This window comes from Miscanthus floridulus, chromosome 15, assembly GCF_019320115.1.
Source record: "Miscanthus floridulus cultivar M001 chromosome 15, ASM1932011v1, whole genome shotgun sequence".
Taxonomy (NCBI): domain Eukaryota; kingdom Viridiplantae; phylum Streptophyta; class Magnoliopsida; order Poales; family Poaceae; genus Miscanthus; species Miscanthus floridulus.
Window position 1 is genome coordinate 62,604,254 of NC_089594.1, and position 15,683 is coordinate 62,619,936.

The 15,683-nt window shown below is 44.6% G+C and overlaps 2 protein-coding genes across 3 annotated transcripts; one reads left to right on the top strand and one right to left on the bottom strand.

The window, feature by feature from the left end:
* The first annotated feature begins 1,283 nt into the window (after positions 1-1,283).
* Positions 1,284-4,970, top strand: LOC136508572 (uncharacterized). 2 transcript variants are annotated; one of them, XM_066503281.1, is made up of 9 exons: positions 1,284-1,500; positions 1,603-1,644; positions 2,537-2,590; positions 2,821-2,874; positions 3,438-3,491; positions 3,576-3,647; positions 3,731-3,817; positions 3,976-4,032; positions 4,644-4,970. In XM_066503281.1, exons 1-9 carry the CDS (start codon positions 1,417-1,419, stop codon positions 4,731-4,733), a joined length of 594 nt encoding a protein of 197 aa, XP_066359378.1. In that variant the 5' UTR covers positions 1,284-1,416; the 3' UTR covers positions 4,734-4,970. The 2 variants fall into 2 exon arrangements, with proteins under 2 accessions (XP_066359378.1, XP_066359379.1); XM_066503282.1 differs by having other exon boundaries at positions 3,976-4,029.
* Positions 4,971-6,347: 1,377 nt separating this feature from the next.
* Positions 6,348-15,446, bottom strand: LOC136508389 (5'-adenylylsulfate reductase-like 6). The gene is made up of 4 exons (XM_066503059.1): positions 15,159-15,446; positions 7,734-7,912; positions 7,511-7,635; positions 6,348-7,084 (listed from the first exon to the last, which is right to left on the bottom strand). The coding sequence occupies exons 1-4, from the start codon at positions 15,354-15,356 to the stop codon at positions 6,690-6,692; spliced, it is 897 nt and encodes a 298-aa protein (XP_066359156.1). The 5' UTR covers positions 15,357-15,446; the 3' UTR covers positions 6,348-6,689.
* Between the last annotated feature and the right edge of the window lie 237 nt (positions 15,447-15,683).

Genomic DNA, 15,683 nt, shown 5'->3' on the forward strand with positions numbered 1-15,683 from the left:
TCGGGGATCGGGTCCCCGTTGCCATCTTTACTTGGGTCGGGCGGGGTGGAGCCCTTCCCCAGAGGCCAGGCGAGGCGGAGCGCAAACCCAAGGGTCGGGCGAGGCGGAGCCCACGACCTTGGGGTCGGGCGAGGCGGAGCCCTTCCCTAGAGGCCGGGCGAGGCGGAGCGCAAAACTAAGGGTCGGGCGAGGCGGAGCGCAAACCCAAGGGTCGGCGCGAGGCGGAGCCCGCAGCCTTGGGGTTGGACGAGGCGGAGCCCTTCCCTAGAGGCCAGGCGCAGGACCATCTTTGTCGTTGCAGATGGTAACCACAAATTGACTTCTTGCTAATTAAATTGACTCCGCAATGCCAACCTCATTATGGTTATTATTAAAGTCATCATAAGTAACAAACTCCCGGGGTGAACATTAGTGATGATTTCGTCGGTAAATTTATTCAGATTAAACCTAGGCAACCTAAAGCCTACTTAATTGTGAATGTAAGATGAGTCCCATCTCTTTCTTGCACCTACTTAACTGTGAATGAAAGATGATCTATCTTGCGACTGGTAGCCTCGTCAAAGAGGAAGGAGTGCCCCTAGAGGCCTAGACGCCGGCTATGGGATATATATCTTAAATGGCAAACCGGTCAATTTATTTGCTACTATCAATGATATGTATATATATTATGATACTTCCTCGTTTTTAAGTAGGGTACTTTGACTAGCAGTATAAAAAAACATATTATCTCAAATTCAAAGAGTTATATGATGTGAATATATTCAACCCGTTCGGCTCGACTTGTCTCGCTTGTTTCAGCTTGTTTTAGCTTATTCTCTCTTACAGAACACTATTGAATCAGCTGAAACCAATCAGAACCAGCCAGTAAGCCAAACGGGCTGATTGTCTATGGCGAATCTAGTAATTATGTTGCAAACTATATAAAATTTAGATAGTCTTCACTCAAGATAAAACCTAGATGATCATTTTCGATCTGAGTAAGCAAAATATAAACTATTTTAGTTGTTATGAATATAAATAAATTTAGAGTAGAAAAACGCATTTGGTCTTCTTTCTTTCTCGAAAAGTAAAATACGAACTACAGTATTTTTTTTCGCGACTACTCCAGTATTTTTGTGGTGGAGTCAGAAAAGTCTTATCAAGGGTCCACGCGGAACAGAAATGATTGTGTCGTGACGATTCGGACGGCCCAGATCAAGGGATCCGTTGTCCGTTCTTCCGAACAGTTCCCGTTTCCTCGAGCCGCTCCCCCGTCCTCGTCCTCTCTAGTAGGTAGTAGCCCTCCTCACTCGGTCGGTGCCCGTCCATTTCAATTTCAAATCTCCCCTTCCCCTCTCTCCGTCTCAACGCCACGCCGCTCCTCACCCACGCAGCCAAACCCTAACCCTACCTGCGGCCGCCGTCGGCGCCCTCCAGATGTCCGACTCCGAGGCGTCCCCGCCGCCCGCTGCGGCCGTTGGTACGCCCGCGGCGCCGGCGGAGACCTCCCCGTCCTCGGCGGTCAGCGTCTCGCACGTCCCCTTTCCTCTGATCTCTGCCGTGCTGTGCTAAATCTGATTTCTGTTTTCTCTTTGCCTTGGGTTTGTGTGTTTGGATTTGCAGAGGAAGGAAGAGCTGCTGCCCGTGGTGGAGGAAAAGATCTCGGTGAGTATCCACCATTCCTTCCCCCTCCTAGTTTTTTACTTTACTGTTTCTCGTGTGTGCTCGGTTGCCACTGGCGAAAATGATGCTGTGCGTGGTTTGCGGGACCAAGTTGCTATGTTCCACCTGGCCGTTATTTGGTGTCATACTGGTGCGCTAGGTGGGCAACTAAATGTACCGGAACTTAATGAAGATCACACATCAGCATTCCTATTGTTCTTTTCTAGGAAAAAAAACATCACTTTTCCGGAACCAGTTAGGCCCTTTTACAAATTCAATGGCCTGTGGTCTTGTACTCTTGTCTGAAAAATCTGAAAAAATTGGAACACTTCAGAGCCCAGATCCTTTGAGACAACCAACCTCCTCATCGTGCACGATCACCAATTTGGTTATGGGATTGAACAGACTCAATGGTTTTAGAGTTATATTGAACTGATTCAAATTTTTAGAGTTATTGAGCTGATACAGAATTACAGATCAAGAACAAGAAGCTCAAAGATAAGCTAAAAAAATAAACATATTCTAGTTGAAAGACCCTACTCAATGGAATTTCAGCAGAAATAGACAACCAACACATTATTTTAACTGAGGCCACTTGCCCAAATATTCATACCAATTTTGACACAATGATCTTGTACCATCCTTGGTGTGATGAAACTGATGCATAGTACCAACATTCTGAATAGAGGTGTTTAGTAACTTTTTTAACTCCCTACCCAATCACAATATCGCTAGTCTATGCAGTAATTATGAGCTATATTTGATCATCTTTGTTTTTGTCTGGAATAGTTCTCTGCTCTGAGGTTATTATTTGCAGCAAATTCTTTTGGAAGTAACCTTTAGATCTCTAGAGTGATAAAACTAACTTCTCCCTTGTTTTGTTTCTTTTGAGCAGGAATTAAGTGAATCGCAATCAGAGCTTCTAGGGAGACTCCGTGGGCTTAAGGAGGTGTGATCTAATTTGGCTAACTTATTAGATCCGCTCTGTTTAATGTTGTTTTTGTTATTGCCGTGCGAATCATGTGGTTTTGGGAATAACTTGTTCAATCTCAATCTTCATGTGTTTCAGTGGCATGCTTGAGATATTTTCCACATTGGTATCAACATTTTAATTCAAATTTTGTGGAATTATCATAGCAGAAATGTTGATATATTATTTCTCATTTTCTGATGTTTCAGGATCTGCTGAGTTGGAGGAGTAATTTAGACTCACAAGTGACGAAATACAAAGTGGTGAGTTTCTTTGTACTTCACGTTCGTCATTTGATATATTGATCTATACTTTCTTAGTTTCTTTTTAGATATTATTAGTTGTCTTTTAACAATTATAGTGAGATCTTACCTTCTTGTTTAGTTTGTATAAATATATCTTTTTCTAGAGTAAAATTTTCTTTTGCTAATTATTGAGTAATTGAAGGGCGGGCCTGGTGCAAGCGGTAGAGTCTTACCGCCTGTGACTGGAAGGTCCCGGGTTCGAGTCGCGGTCTCCTCGCATTGCACAGGCGAGGGTAAGGCTTGCCACTGACACCCTTCCCCAGACCCCGCACAGAGCGGGAGCTCTCTGCACTGGGTACGTCCCTTTTTTAATTATTGAGTAATTCCTGAAAACTTGGGATCTTTTACGATTGTAAAGGCATGCTGTGTGCATTTGATGATTCCATTAAGTGTTTGTAAAGTGTAACACTAAAAGTGTTGTGTACCTTGAGGCTTGATCAAAGCCACGCTAATCTTAAGCTAGCAGCGTACTTCTTGTAGGTTGCATGGCAGTTTTATTTACCACTTCATCTATCTTGCAGGAACTCTCTGACATCAAGAGTGCACTCAATAACGAAATAGAGCAGCTTCGTTCAGTAAGCATAACTTCTGCATCCTGTAAAAAGTTTGTAACTTTCATCTTTAGATTAAGTTATTTTGGAAAATATTGCCTCGTCCAGGATTTCCAAGAGCTGAGGACCACCCTTAAGAAGCAGCAGGAAGATGTGTCACTTAGCTTAAAGAATTTGGGGGTAATTGCCTTTCTGCATTATATTTTGTAATTTCTGTTGCATGTAAACTTACTGTACAATATATTTAAATCTGTTCATTTCAGCTTCAAGATGCCACCGAAAATGATGCGAACAAAGGAAATGGAGAGGACACAAATGAGGTCCTATCAGCTAACTTAGGGAACTTGAAAGTAAGTAGTAGCTCCATAGTGAAATACTTGAATTTACCTACTTGCAGAATGTCTGGCCTACGTAGTATGATAGGTGACTTTTGCTCATGCTTTTCATTGACTTGACTGCCCTTTTTCATAAAATTTTTCCTTATAAGTTGGTTATTTTTCTTTTCCAGCTGGATGGTTCTTCTGAAAACTATGATGAAAGCAGGGGCTCAAAGGAGGACAAGGTGGTACGTAATTAGTACTAGTTACAGGGATGACTAGAAAATAAGTAGGAACATGCACTCTTGTTTTTTATGTTAGCTTTCAGAAGCTGGTTGTTGAACTGGCGAATACTTCTCCAGTTCCCTGAAAATTGAGCGTGACAACAATTCTGAAATTCAGAATGATATCCATTCCCTAAATGCAGATATGGATAGTGCCTGGTAACATGAGAGGGGAACCATTGTGTTTATATTATTTGTATAATTTATATGGTTGCATGAAGAATTGCATGGGATCAAACATGCCCTGGCATCTAGAACATCTGCAATGCTAGGATTGCCTTCTTTTCTTCTGCGAGATAAACTCATATAAACACCAATAAAAGAAATCAGATGTTATTTGAAAAATTCAGGTCTTTTCATCCTTTTCCAAGATGATATACTGTAGCTGGTTTTGTGGGTGGAGTTTACAAGGAAAGGTTTCACTCTGTTTTTCCCTGATCGCTGAGTGTGCAGAATCATGCACCAAGAGTTACGTAGAACTTTATATGCACTGATGATGGTTTAATTTGCTGCAGCCTGCACCACAGTTTCTTAGTGGAAAGTTGTCCCTGACTTTTCCTTTCTGATGGCTACAGGAAAACACTGACACTGCTGATTTTGTCATTGTTGACAAAGCTACTAAGGAGGCGAGCTCAACCGATGAACAATTCAATGCAGGAAACTGAAATGGGCTCCTATATTGTTCGTGTCTCTGCTGTAGAAATTCTAAGAACAGCGATAAGTTAGTTCCTGTATAAGAGAATGAGTCCATGCTTTGTGATGGCTCAGTTTGGCTGGTTATGGAACGCTGTTGGGACCTGTGAGGCCCAAGGATCCAAATCTCCTCTGGAGTTGTCGTGACAATTGTTTAAACAATTGAAAGTTATGATATGGTATTATGGGCACTTGCTCACTCGAATGCATTTCTGCTGGTTTGTCGATTGCGATATCCAAAGCCTCGAAGGCCATGATTTTAGACCTACTTGGAACGGCGGTAGGTGATGTGGATTTTGTACGAGGAATGGTGGAATAAGGTATTTTGGTGGGTTTGTAATTGGTCACAATATGCCAGTCTAGATGTCGGGCCTCTCCTAACAGGAGACGCATATAGGGTTCAAGGTTTGTCTGATTGCCTCTTCTGCATACTAGTAATATATTTTCTTTTCTAGAAATATAAGGATTTCATATGTTCAATTTTTTGCTATCCATTTAAGAGATGGCCAGTCAGGAGCTGGCTTGCCCATTAGTTACGCCACTGAAGAGCTATCCTGGCTGCTTTAACATCACGAGGAGAGAGAGACAAGCAATTTGGGGTTCAGCTCTTCCATAGAAGTTGCACAAAGTCTCTGAGGAAGCTGCTCATCTCTGGGCAGATGAGGAAGGTAGTGGAGATTTGAGCGCCGTGTCAGAAGGAACAACTGAGAAGAGATGTTGCAGCCCCTGTGTTCTCAGATTGGAGCTGAGAATTTGTACTTCCGTGGCAGATGCTGCTGAGGACCAAACTGTAGGATCTGAAAGCTCACCTAGAATTGGTTTTGAACTGTCCTACAATTCCAACGGGGCCCCAGATAGCACTAGTAGTAGCGAGGTGGACAAAGAACAGCTGCTATAGCTGAGAGGCTGCACCAGGCTCGAGTGAGAAAGCGAGTGCCGAGTGAGAAAACAAGCAAGCATGAAAGCACCACTACAGGTCGGTAGTGACTTGTATAATTTGTCAGCTTTATTTGTTGTACAGTGTGCTTGCGAAACATAATTCTTGTAACTTGTTTATTGAAGTGGTGACAATTAAGAGTGGTAGTGAAGTCTTGTATCTTGAGTTTTCAATTGTAGACATGCTCTACCCTGCATTTCCCTAAGCAAAAGTTCACCGCATATTGCTCTTTGTTACCGAACCATTGCTGGGACAGCACAAGAAAGATTTTGATGGTCTTCTCTGCACTTAATCAGCCGCTGTTTCTCCTGCCCTTATCAAGCAACTCCGAGAGGCAACTTGTGATTGTGACACTGACTTTGTTTCCTGATGTGACATCTTCAGTACATCTCTAATGTTGACGTCCATGAGGAGGTTTGTCAATAAGGAGACAAAGTTGGAGATGCAGATGGAGGACCTTTTTGTCAAAGTCTGAGCAGATCCTGGCTATGATTGTCGTAGCACGTGTAAAGAAGATTCTTGGAGAATTTGCATTGTTCCAAGTTTTAACATCCATTAATCAAGAGTGACAAGGTCAGAGTAACCGAGTGGGTGAAGCAAACCATAGCTACGAGAGACTTATACACTGAAATTCAAAGACATCAGAAAATGACACTGATCACTGAAGGATGTCCATTAACCATTGCAGATTACATGATAAAACTGCGCATTTGACCATGTATTCTGGGGAGGGAAAGAAGAAACTTATGCTGCATTTTCATTGCCAAAGGCAGCCTGCCTGATGGGGGCACTGACGACTAATGTTACAATATGATTTACAAAGGCTCCACGGTATCCCTAAGATTTACATGCTACAAACAGGATGTATGTTCCTGAGCAGAGAGCCAGAGACCTTATCTGTCTCAATATGCTCATGTGAGTTACAGCCTTACAGGAGCTACTTCGTCAGGTGCAATTCAATGAATCAGCACGTTTTCTTGTTTTGTTGCTGTTAGATGGTCGAGCCCATCAGTCCAACAGCAACTCGCGGAGAAGGTTGCCCACCAAGCGACACCGAAGTTAGAGATGCCCAGATCCTACCATTCTTAGCTCCAACCATGAGCCTCAGCTTGCTCCACACCTTCCTCACATCCACAGCATGGGTCAATTTGGCGAGGATTCCAAGGTTGCTTTGCTCGTAGTATTCGGTCCAGAAGTCTTGGATGAGAGCAAAGAACTTTGGGAAGAAGAAAAAGAATATCCTCAGGCAAATAAATAGGATACTGAATGCTAGGTAGGGTTCTCGCTTCACTGTTTCACTAATAGAGCTGTTCCAAATCTTAGCATACTCCGTGCTTCGCACTGCGCTCCACTTCCGAGTACCAATATATGCGACTGGTTCTTGACCTGCATCAAACCAACTCTCATTTAATAAGTACAAGAAAGTAACTACATTGTTTTTTTTCTTTTCCACCAATAATATTATAAATTTCAATTTGTGAGTAACCAAAAACAGTTGAGCATGTATAACAAAGATAATGAAATATAATGGTAGTTGCAACAATACTTAGCACAGAAAACCTTCCATCTTTTGAATTTACTAGAATCAGTGAGCTCGCATGCTATCTGTACAAGGCAGTTCTGAAAAGTTTCGTACAAGTCAAAAGGGGCAGCCCTGGGTAACTGGGTCTAATAACCCTAGACCATAGTATAGACATACAGTAGAACAATACAGTGTGGTAAAACTAGTGTTTGATACTACAACACCACATATCGTTTTAAGCTTATCATAAACATCGCAAGAATGTAACAACATAGGAGTAACATACGTACCCGTAGCAGTAATGTAAAGGTTGACCAGGGAGTCGAGATCTTTCGAACCAAGAGGCCAGAATACGTATGAGCTGCGAGCTATTATTATGGAAGGTAGTGCACGGACATGATATCTCGATAAAATGCTGCAAATTATAGAAGGAAAGAGATTTCAGTTACAGGCATTAGCTATTTTAATGCCCATGAAAGGTAATAATTGCATTACAGCATATTCGGGTCTTACACTTTCATGACGTTGGACTCTTCGACAGCCACGTGCTTAACCCGTGGAAACATTGAGCTCAGATCATCAAAGACTGGTCTGATTCTTTGCGAGAAAGGGCACCATGATGCATAGAAAAGGACAGCTGTGTGCTCTTCCTTGCCATCCAACATCCTGAGAAGTTCATCCCCATTAATAACCTGCCAAAACTTTCGAAGTGAGCTTCATACCATATCAGACACCAAACCTCCAAACTGACCCACAAAAAGCTACGCTACAAGATAAAACTCCAGGCCAATCTAGTAAAAGTCAACCGATGGTATTGCTTTCTCCTTTGCAAATAATCATACATACTTGATACTCCCTTATCACATTTAAGCCTCTTGCCGGAATTAAAGAACACAGCAACATTCAGCGGTCTAGATTTAACTTTTAGCCGATACATCTCTCCCAGTCCCTGATACTACCGAGTAGCACTACTTGACTGTAAATTAGTCCTGAGCGTTCTGCCCATTAGTGCTGAGAAATACACTTAAACAACTGAGAAATACACAAATAACATAAGGGAAACAGTTCATTCGTTGGAAAGTTGACACCTTAACCTATATAAAAGTTGCAAATCACAAGCGATGAATTATTGAAAAGCAATAATTCAACGAACCAGGATGTCAAACCCGCGTGAAGGCGTGCCACGAAGAGAAGAAGGCGCCAAGCTGTTCTATTTACGCATTGTTGCTTTTACGTTTTCAGTATTAGACTATGACCATTTGGGCCCACTGGACAGGATTGTAAGCAGCACATAAGTGCCTGCATTGCTCTGTATTGGGACATTGAGACATTCAGTAATACACAACGACGCCAAGGCAGGGGCTTGCCCGCCGGCACCAGGGTTCCGTCAAAATCCCGCTGTTCCGCTCACGTCGCCGGTGACCCGCCGCGGCCAGGGGTGTGACAGTTGGTACCAGAGCCACCTTTCTTCGGTGTGTGGGTGACGAGCTCCCTGCTCGGCACCGCCGCTAGTTACCACCACCACCACCGTCGTCGCGTGCCCACGATCTGCGCCGCCGCCGTACGCTTCTCGGTGAAGGTCGACTCCGGATCGTAAATCCCCACGGCTGGTCGAATTCTCGGTTTGGCCAAGTGCGAAACCGAGAACTCCCGCAAGTCCGGCGGGGTCGTCTGGGTCGTCAAGATCCACGACCACGGCAACGCCGCACCTCTTCGTTCGCGACACCGGCGCGCTTAACCTCTACACAACGTCACCATCGACGCCCACCAGGTGTTTGACTGGGGTCCGGCATCAACAACCGGAGTTCTGGAGGCGTGAACCTGAGTGAGCATCCCAAATTCGCTCCATTTTCATCCTTTTGCACAATTAGGCGGTAGACAAGGGTTGCGCGGCATTTGTTCGTGCGTAAAATTCCGAAAGTCGAACTGTCTTCTTGTTGCGGTGGCGTTCGGCGGGGGAATGTCCGTGAGCTTGGGTTGCTAGGCTGTTGTCATCGTGCTTGCACTACAACTGTCTTAGTGTAAAATCCCTCGGCTCCGCCTCATTCCCAGGCGGCGGTGAACGTACCTTGCAGTGCGACGGGAGAGGCACAGGCCAAACCCACTGCTGGTACAACTGGCTTCTCAAAGCAAAAGCAAAGTCCAACCTTCCACACAGACTAATCTCATTATTGACATCATGACACGCCGGTCGGATGAGGAAAACTCCAAGTGGGAGAATTTGCAGAAAAATCTGGATGTCATGTTTCACCAAATTACTGAGATGCATCCAGTCCAGAAGCAAATGAAAGCGCAGTTGGACCTCACAGCGGCAGCTATGGATGAATACACTCAAGAACAACATCTCATTTCTCAACAAGTTCAAGCCAATGGAGAAGCAATTGCCAGAGTCACTCTTCGGCAAATGGAGGAGTCCAAGAAACCTACTCAACCTCAATATGATGAGGATCATCACTCAGCTGCAGAAGATGTAGATTCTCTTATTCTGGATGACAATGCCTCCTTTCACAATGTGTTTGCCAAGGATACCATGCAAGGCAAAGCACAACCATCCAGGCAACACAAAACAAATCCCAAGCAATACCAACAGAATGAGAAGAGCCAAGACAACAAAGGCCAAGAGCACAAATCTTATACCTTACCTAAGCCAGCAATGCCTAAAATGGATTTCCCTGATTTTGAAGGTTCTGACCCAAAGGTCTGGCTAGACAATTGTAGAGACTACTTCGAGCTTTACCAAATCCCTGAAGGCATGTGGGTCACTGCAGCCAGAATGCATCTAAAAGGGAAGGCAGGCAAATGGTATCAAGCATTCAAGCCGAAGAACACATTCAGGAGTTGGACACACTTCTGTGGAGTTATAGAGCAAGAATTTGGGTCTGATGATTTCAGATCATCTATGCATGACCTGTTGGCACTCAAGCAGACTGGATCTATTGATGAGTATACAGAACAATTCCAAGCACTCCAATATAGTGTCACAATGCACAATGCAGGGTATGATGACATGTTCTTCTCACAGCAGTATGTTATGGGTCTCAAAGAGGATATCAGAGGCATGGTGGAGGCTCATAGACCTCCAGATGTCTTGCAGGCTTCAATTCTAGCCAAGATACAACAAAGAATAGTGGACAGGGGGAAGTCCAAGTACCCAAGACAACAATATCCACCAAGACCCTACCAGAACAAGACAGATCCCAAGTCTACCCCTCAATCCTCCAATCTGTGGCAGGACAGGCAACTAAGGGACTACAGAAAAGCTAATAACTTATGCTACAATTGTGGGGAGAAATTTGTTCCTGGACATCTAGAGGTCTGCAAAGTTAGAAACAAACCAAAAGTCAATGCTTTGGCATTCAACGACTTGGACAGAGAACTCAGTGATGAGGTTCTCAATGAACTGACTGTGGAAGATGCTCTACATGAAGAATTCTACCAATTATCCCTCAATGCTTTGTCCAGCCAAGACAAACCAGATTGCATCAAACTCAAAACCAGGGTCAAAGACAAGGTTATGCTCATTTTGGTGGACAGTGGAGCACTCATAGCTTCATCAGCTCTCAGTTTGTTACATTGGCTAATATACCAACAATTCCAATCTCACCAAGAAAGGTGAAACTGGCTAATGGGGAATGGATTACTACCAACAGTATGGTATCTCAACTTCAATGCTATTGCCAAGGACAGACTTTCACAACAGATATGATTGTCCTGGACATGCACCCATATGATGCCATCTTGGGTTTTGATTGGCTTCGAGCTCACAACCCTATGACATGTGACTGGGAACACAAAACATTACAGTTTCAGGAGCAAGGCAAACTCATTCAGCTTCAAGGGATCAGTGCCCCACCTCTCCAAATTGCTAATATCTCTGCACACAAGGTATATAAGGCCACCAAAGGGAATGACCTCTAGGCCTATGTTTTGCTGGAACAATTACCCCATCCACCCCACTCACAGTACCCCAAACCTTCTCAACCTGATGAGGCCATACAACATCTTGTGGCACTATACAAAGATGTGTTCACAGACCCCAAACTTCTCCCACCACAAAGAACCTATGACCATGCAATTCCTACACCAGATTCCATACCAATCAATGCCAGACCCTATCACTACTCCCCTGCCCACAAGACAGAAATAGAACAACAAGTAAAAGAGCTCCTCCAGGCAGGCCTTATTACACATAGCCATAGCCCATTTGCTTCCCCAGTCCTCCTTGTCAAAAAAAAAGGATGGAACTTGACGATTTTCTGTTGACTACAGGAAGCTCAATGACATGACTATCAAAAATAGATTCCCTATGCCAGTGATTGAAGAGATCTTAGATGAACTTTCAAGAGCCAGGGTGTTCACCAAGTTAGACATGAAGGCTGGCTATCACCAAATTCAAATGCTACCCGAAGATGAGTACAAAACAGCATTCAAAACCCATCAAGGGCACTACCAGTTCAGGGTCATGCCCTTTGGCTTAACCAATGCTCCAGCCACCTTCCAATGTGTCATGAACGAAGTATTGAAACCTTTTCTCAGAAAATTTGTCTTGGTCTTTCTAGATGACATCTTGATATATAGCCCATCAATGGAGATGCATCTTCACCACTTGGAGCAAGTGTTGCAAACACTAAGGAAGCATCACCTACACCTCAAACAGTCCAAATGTACCTTTGCTCAGGACAGCTTGGAATACCTAGGCCACATCATTTCTGCTAGAGGAGTGTCCACTGATCCTACCAAAATCTCTGATATGCTCAAGTGGCCAACACCAACTACAATGACTGAATTGAGAGGCTTTCTGGGTCTGACAGGATACTATAGACGATTTGTCAAAGGTTATGGTACACTGGCTAAACCACTGACTCAAATCATGAAACTCAAGTCATTTGCCTGGAATCCAGCAGCCCAATCAACATTCCATGCTCTCAAACAAGCCATGACTGAAACACCAGTACTAGTTGTACCTAATTTCCAAGAAACCTTTACAGTGGAAACAGATGCATGTATGGATGGGATAGGGGCTGTCCTTATGCAAAAGGGCCAACCAGTTGCCTACCTGAGCAAAGCTCTGGGGGAAACACACAAAGCCCTTTCCATATATGAAAAGGAATTTCTAGCCCTTATCATGGCTGTAGACAAGTGGAGACACTACCTAGAGAGAGGCGAGTTCATAATCCAAACTGATCACAAGTCCTTAGCCTATCTCAAAGACCAAAACCTCCATTCTGACATGCAGAGGAAGGCAATGACAACAATGATGGGCCTCAATTTCAGGATAGTGTACAAAAAAGGCAAAGAAAACCAAGCAGCAGATGCCTTGTCCAGAGTTGGCCATCTCATGGCCATACAAGCTGTTTCAACAGTGCAACCAGCATGGGTACAGGAGGTTCTCAATTCCTATGCCACCGATAGCCATGCTCAAACTCTCATTCAGAAGCTCTCCATCACCAGTCCAGACAACCAAGGGTATAGTTTGGACAAAGGTCTCATCTGGCACAATGGCAAAGTCTGGATAGGCAATAACTCAGCTCTGCAGACCAAGCTAATTGCACACTCTCATTCCAGTGCCATTGGAGGACATTCTGGGGTAGCAGCCACTTATTACAGACTGAAGAAGCATTTCTCATGGAAGGGCATGAAAACTGATGTGGAAAACTATGTCAAGCAGTGTAACATCTGCCAACATGCTAAACACTCCCTGCAGCACCCAAAGGGCCTGCTCCAACCATTACCAACACCTAAAGGGGTCTGGCAAGATCTCACCATGGATTTCATAGAAGGTCTCCTCAAATCAGAGGGTTTCAGCGTCATCCTAGTCATTGTAGACAGATTGACTAAGTATGCCCACTTCCTGGCTCTCATACACCCATACTCAGCAGCTACTATAGCTCAAACATTCTTGGACAATATAGTTAAACTCCATGGGTTTCCACTGTCCATCACAACTGACAGAGATCCTATTTTTGTCAGCAACTTTTGGAAACAACTATTCACCAAATACAAGATTCAACTCAACCTAAGTACAGCTTATCACCCTCAAACAGATGGGCAGTCTGAGAGGGTCAACCAATGCCTTGAGATGTATCTCAGATGTGCAGTTCATGACTCCCCATTAACATGGAAATCTTGGCTGTCATTGGCAGAGTTATGGTACAACACCTCAGTGCACTCATCACTAGGCTGTACACCTTTCAAGGCCCTCTATGGTTATGATGCTAATCTGGGTGCCATACCAACTATTACACCAGACACCAATCCTGATGTTAACGAGGTCATTCAAAACAGGAAGTTCCATCTTCAGTCCCTGAAAGAACATCTAGCAAGAGCTCAAAACAAGATGAAACAAACTGCAGATACTAAAAAAACAGATTTTCAGTTCACGGTGGGGGATCAGGTCCTGCTGAAACTACAGCCCTATACTCAATCATCTGTGGCCAACAGGCCCTTCCCAAAACTGGCTTACAAGTACTATGGCCCTTATACCATTCTTCAGCGTATTGGTCAAGTTGCCTACAAATTACAACTGCCAGAGAACTCCCAGATCCATCCAGTGTTTCACATCTCCCAGCTCAAGCCATACACCCTGGATCACTCCCCTATTTATGACACTACACCTGTGCTCACAGATCTCGAAGCTGCAAAAACGGTTCCTCTGGCAGTACTGGAGCGCCGCACTGCATGGTGAAGAAGGACAATGCAGCAGTCCCTCAGGTCAAGATTCAGTGGACAGGGCTACTAGCATCAACATCAACTTGGGAAGACTACTACGTCGTCAAAACTCGTTTTCCTGATGCTCCAGCTTGGGGACAAGCTGATTCTCGCGCCGGGGGAGGTGTCAAACCCGCGTGAAGGCGTGCCACGAAGAGAAGGCGCCAAGCTGTTCTATTTATGCATTGTTGCTTTTACGTTTTCAGTATTAGACTATGACCATTTGGGCCCACTGGACAGGATTGTAAGCAGCACATAAGTGCCTGCATTGCTCTGTATTGGGACATTGAGACATTCAGTAATACTCCCTCCGTCCCAAAATATCTGTTGCTTTCGCTTCCCGAGAAACAATTTTAACAAAATATATATTAAAAAATATTAATATTTATGATACATAATTGGTATCATCGGAAAGATCTTTGAATCTAGTTTTTAATAAATTTATTTGGAGATACAAATGTTGCTAGTATTTTCTATAAATCGAGTCAAACTTGTGACACGAAAACCGAAAACGACAAATAAACTGGGACAGAGGGAGTACACAATGACGCCAAGGCAGGGGCTTGCCTGCCGGCGCCAGGGTTCCGTCAAAATCCCGCTGTTCCGCTCACGTCGCCGGTGACCCGCCGCGGCCAGGGGTGTGACACAGGAGTTCAGGGGAGTATAGTCACAAATACAGATTTCACAAACCCTAATAATACACTATAGAAAGTAAAACAAAGGACCAAGAACATAGGCCACACATCGAACTGTTCTTGATACTCTTGCGTTGACTAGTTGAGTTATATTTATACTTGAAAAACACACAAGAACATGTAAATTCCGTCAACCACAAGGGAAGGGGATCAAAAGAAAGCGATCCTATCTAAAAAGAAAAAAGAATGAACGAATCTACTAAAGCACAGCTTGATTCAGACGCCTCTAATCATCCCGTAAAAACTTCGAAAACAAATTATCTGCCCATGGCTCCCCAGCAGAATCCACGCTAATCAGTGAAGTAAACAAAGGGAACTAATCTTCTGAGGTGGAAACAGCAACACAGCATCGATCGAGAAGTATGAACAGCACAGGAATTCCTCGACACGAGCATCGGAACGCTCGCGCAAGTGTGAGATCCGCCGGAACCGTACACCTCACCGCCCGATTCGGCTTCGCCCTCCCCGAGAAAGAACTAATCTTGCGGCCAACTAGACAACCAGATGGCCGGAGCTAGGGCTCGGAGACACGCACCTCCTCGGGGGGCGAGTACCCCTCCGTCGAGACGGGGCAGCTTGCCCGGAACGCGGCGGCGAACGGCGGCAGCCCGTCCTCCAGCACCGGACACTGTCCCAAATCCTTCCCCGAGCCCGGGCGTGCGGACGCACCAGGCGGCGCCAGGGAGGGGAGCAGCGCCAGCAGCAGGAGCAGGGGGAGGAGGCGGCGGGACATGGCGAGGGAGGCCAGAGAGAGAGAGGGGGGAGGAGTGAGATTTCTTGGTTTTCTGGAGGGTCAGCTTTGGGAATCTTTCGAGGTTTGGTGGTGCCCTTCTTGGAATCAGGGTTGGATTAGACTACTACCCGTACTTTGGATAGGTAGGTATACCGTATACCCAGGTGTATTTTGTATTTAGGGAGTGTGGATATTTTAGGGTTTGTGGTTTGTTTACTGCTCGTTGACTGATATTTTGATTGATATTTTCCCTTGGTGAACAACAATATTGGTAGCTTCTTCCTATGGTCGTGGACTATATGAGAAAAAAGCAGAAGAGACCATCTT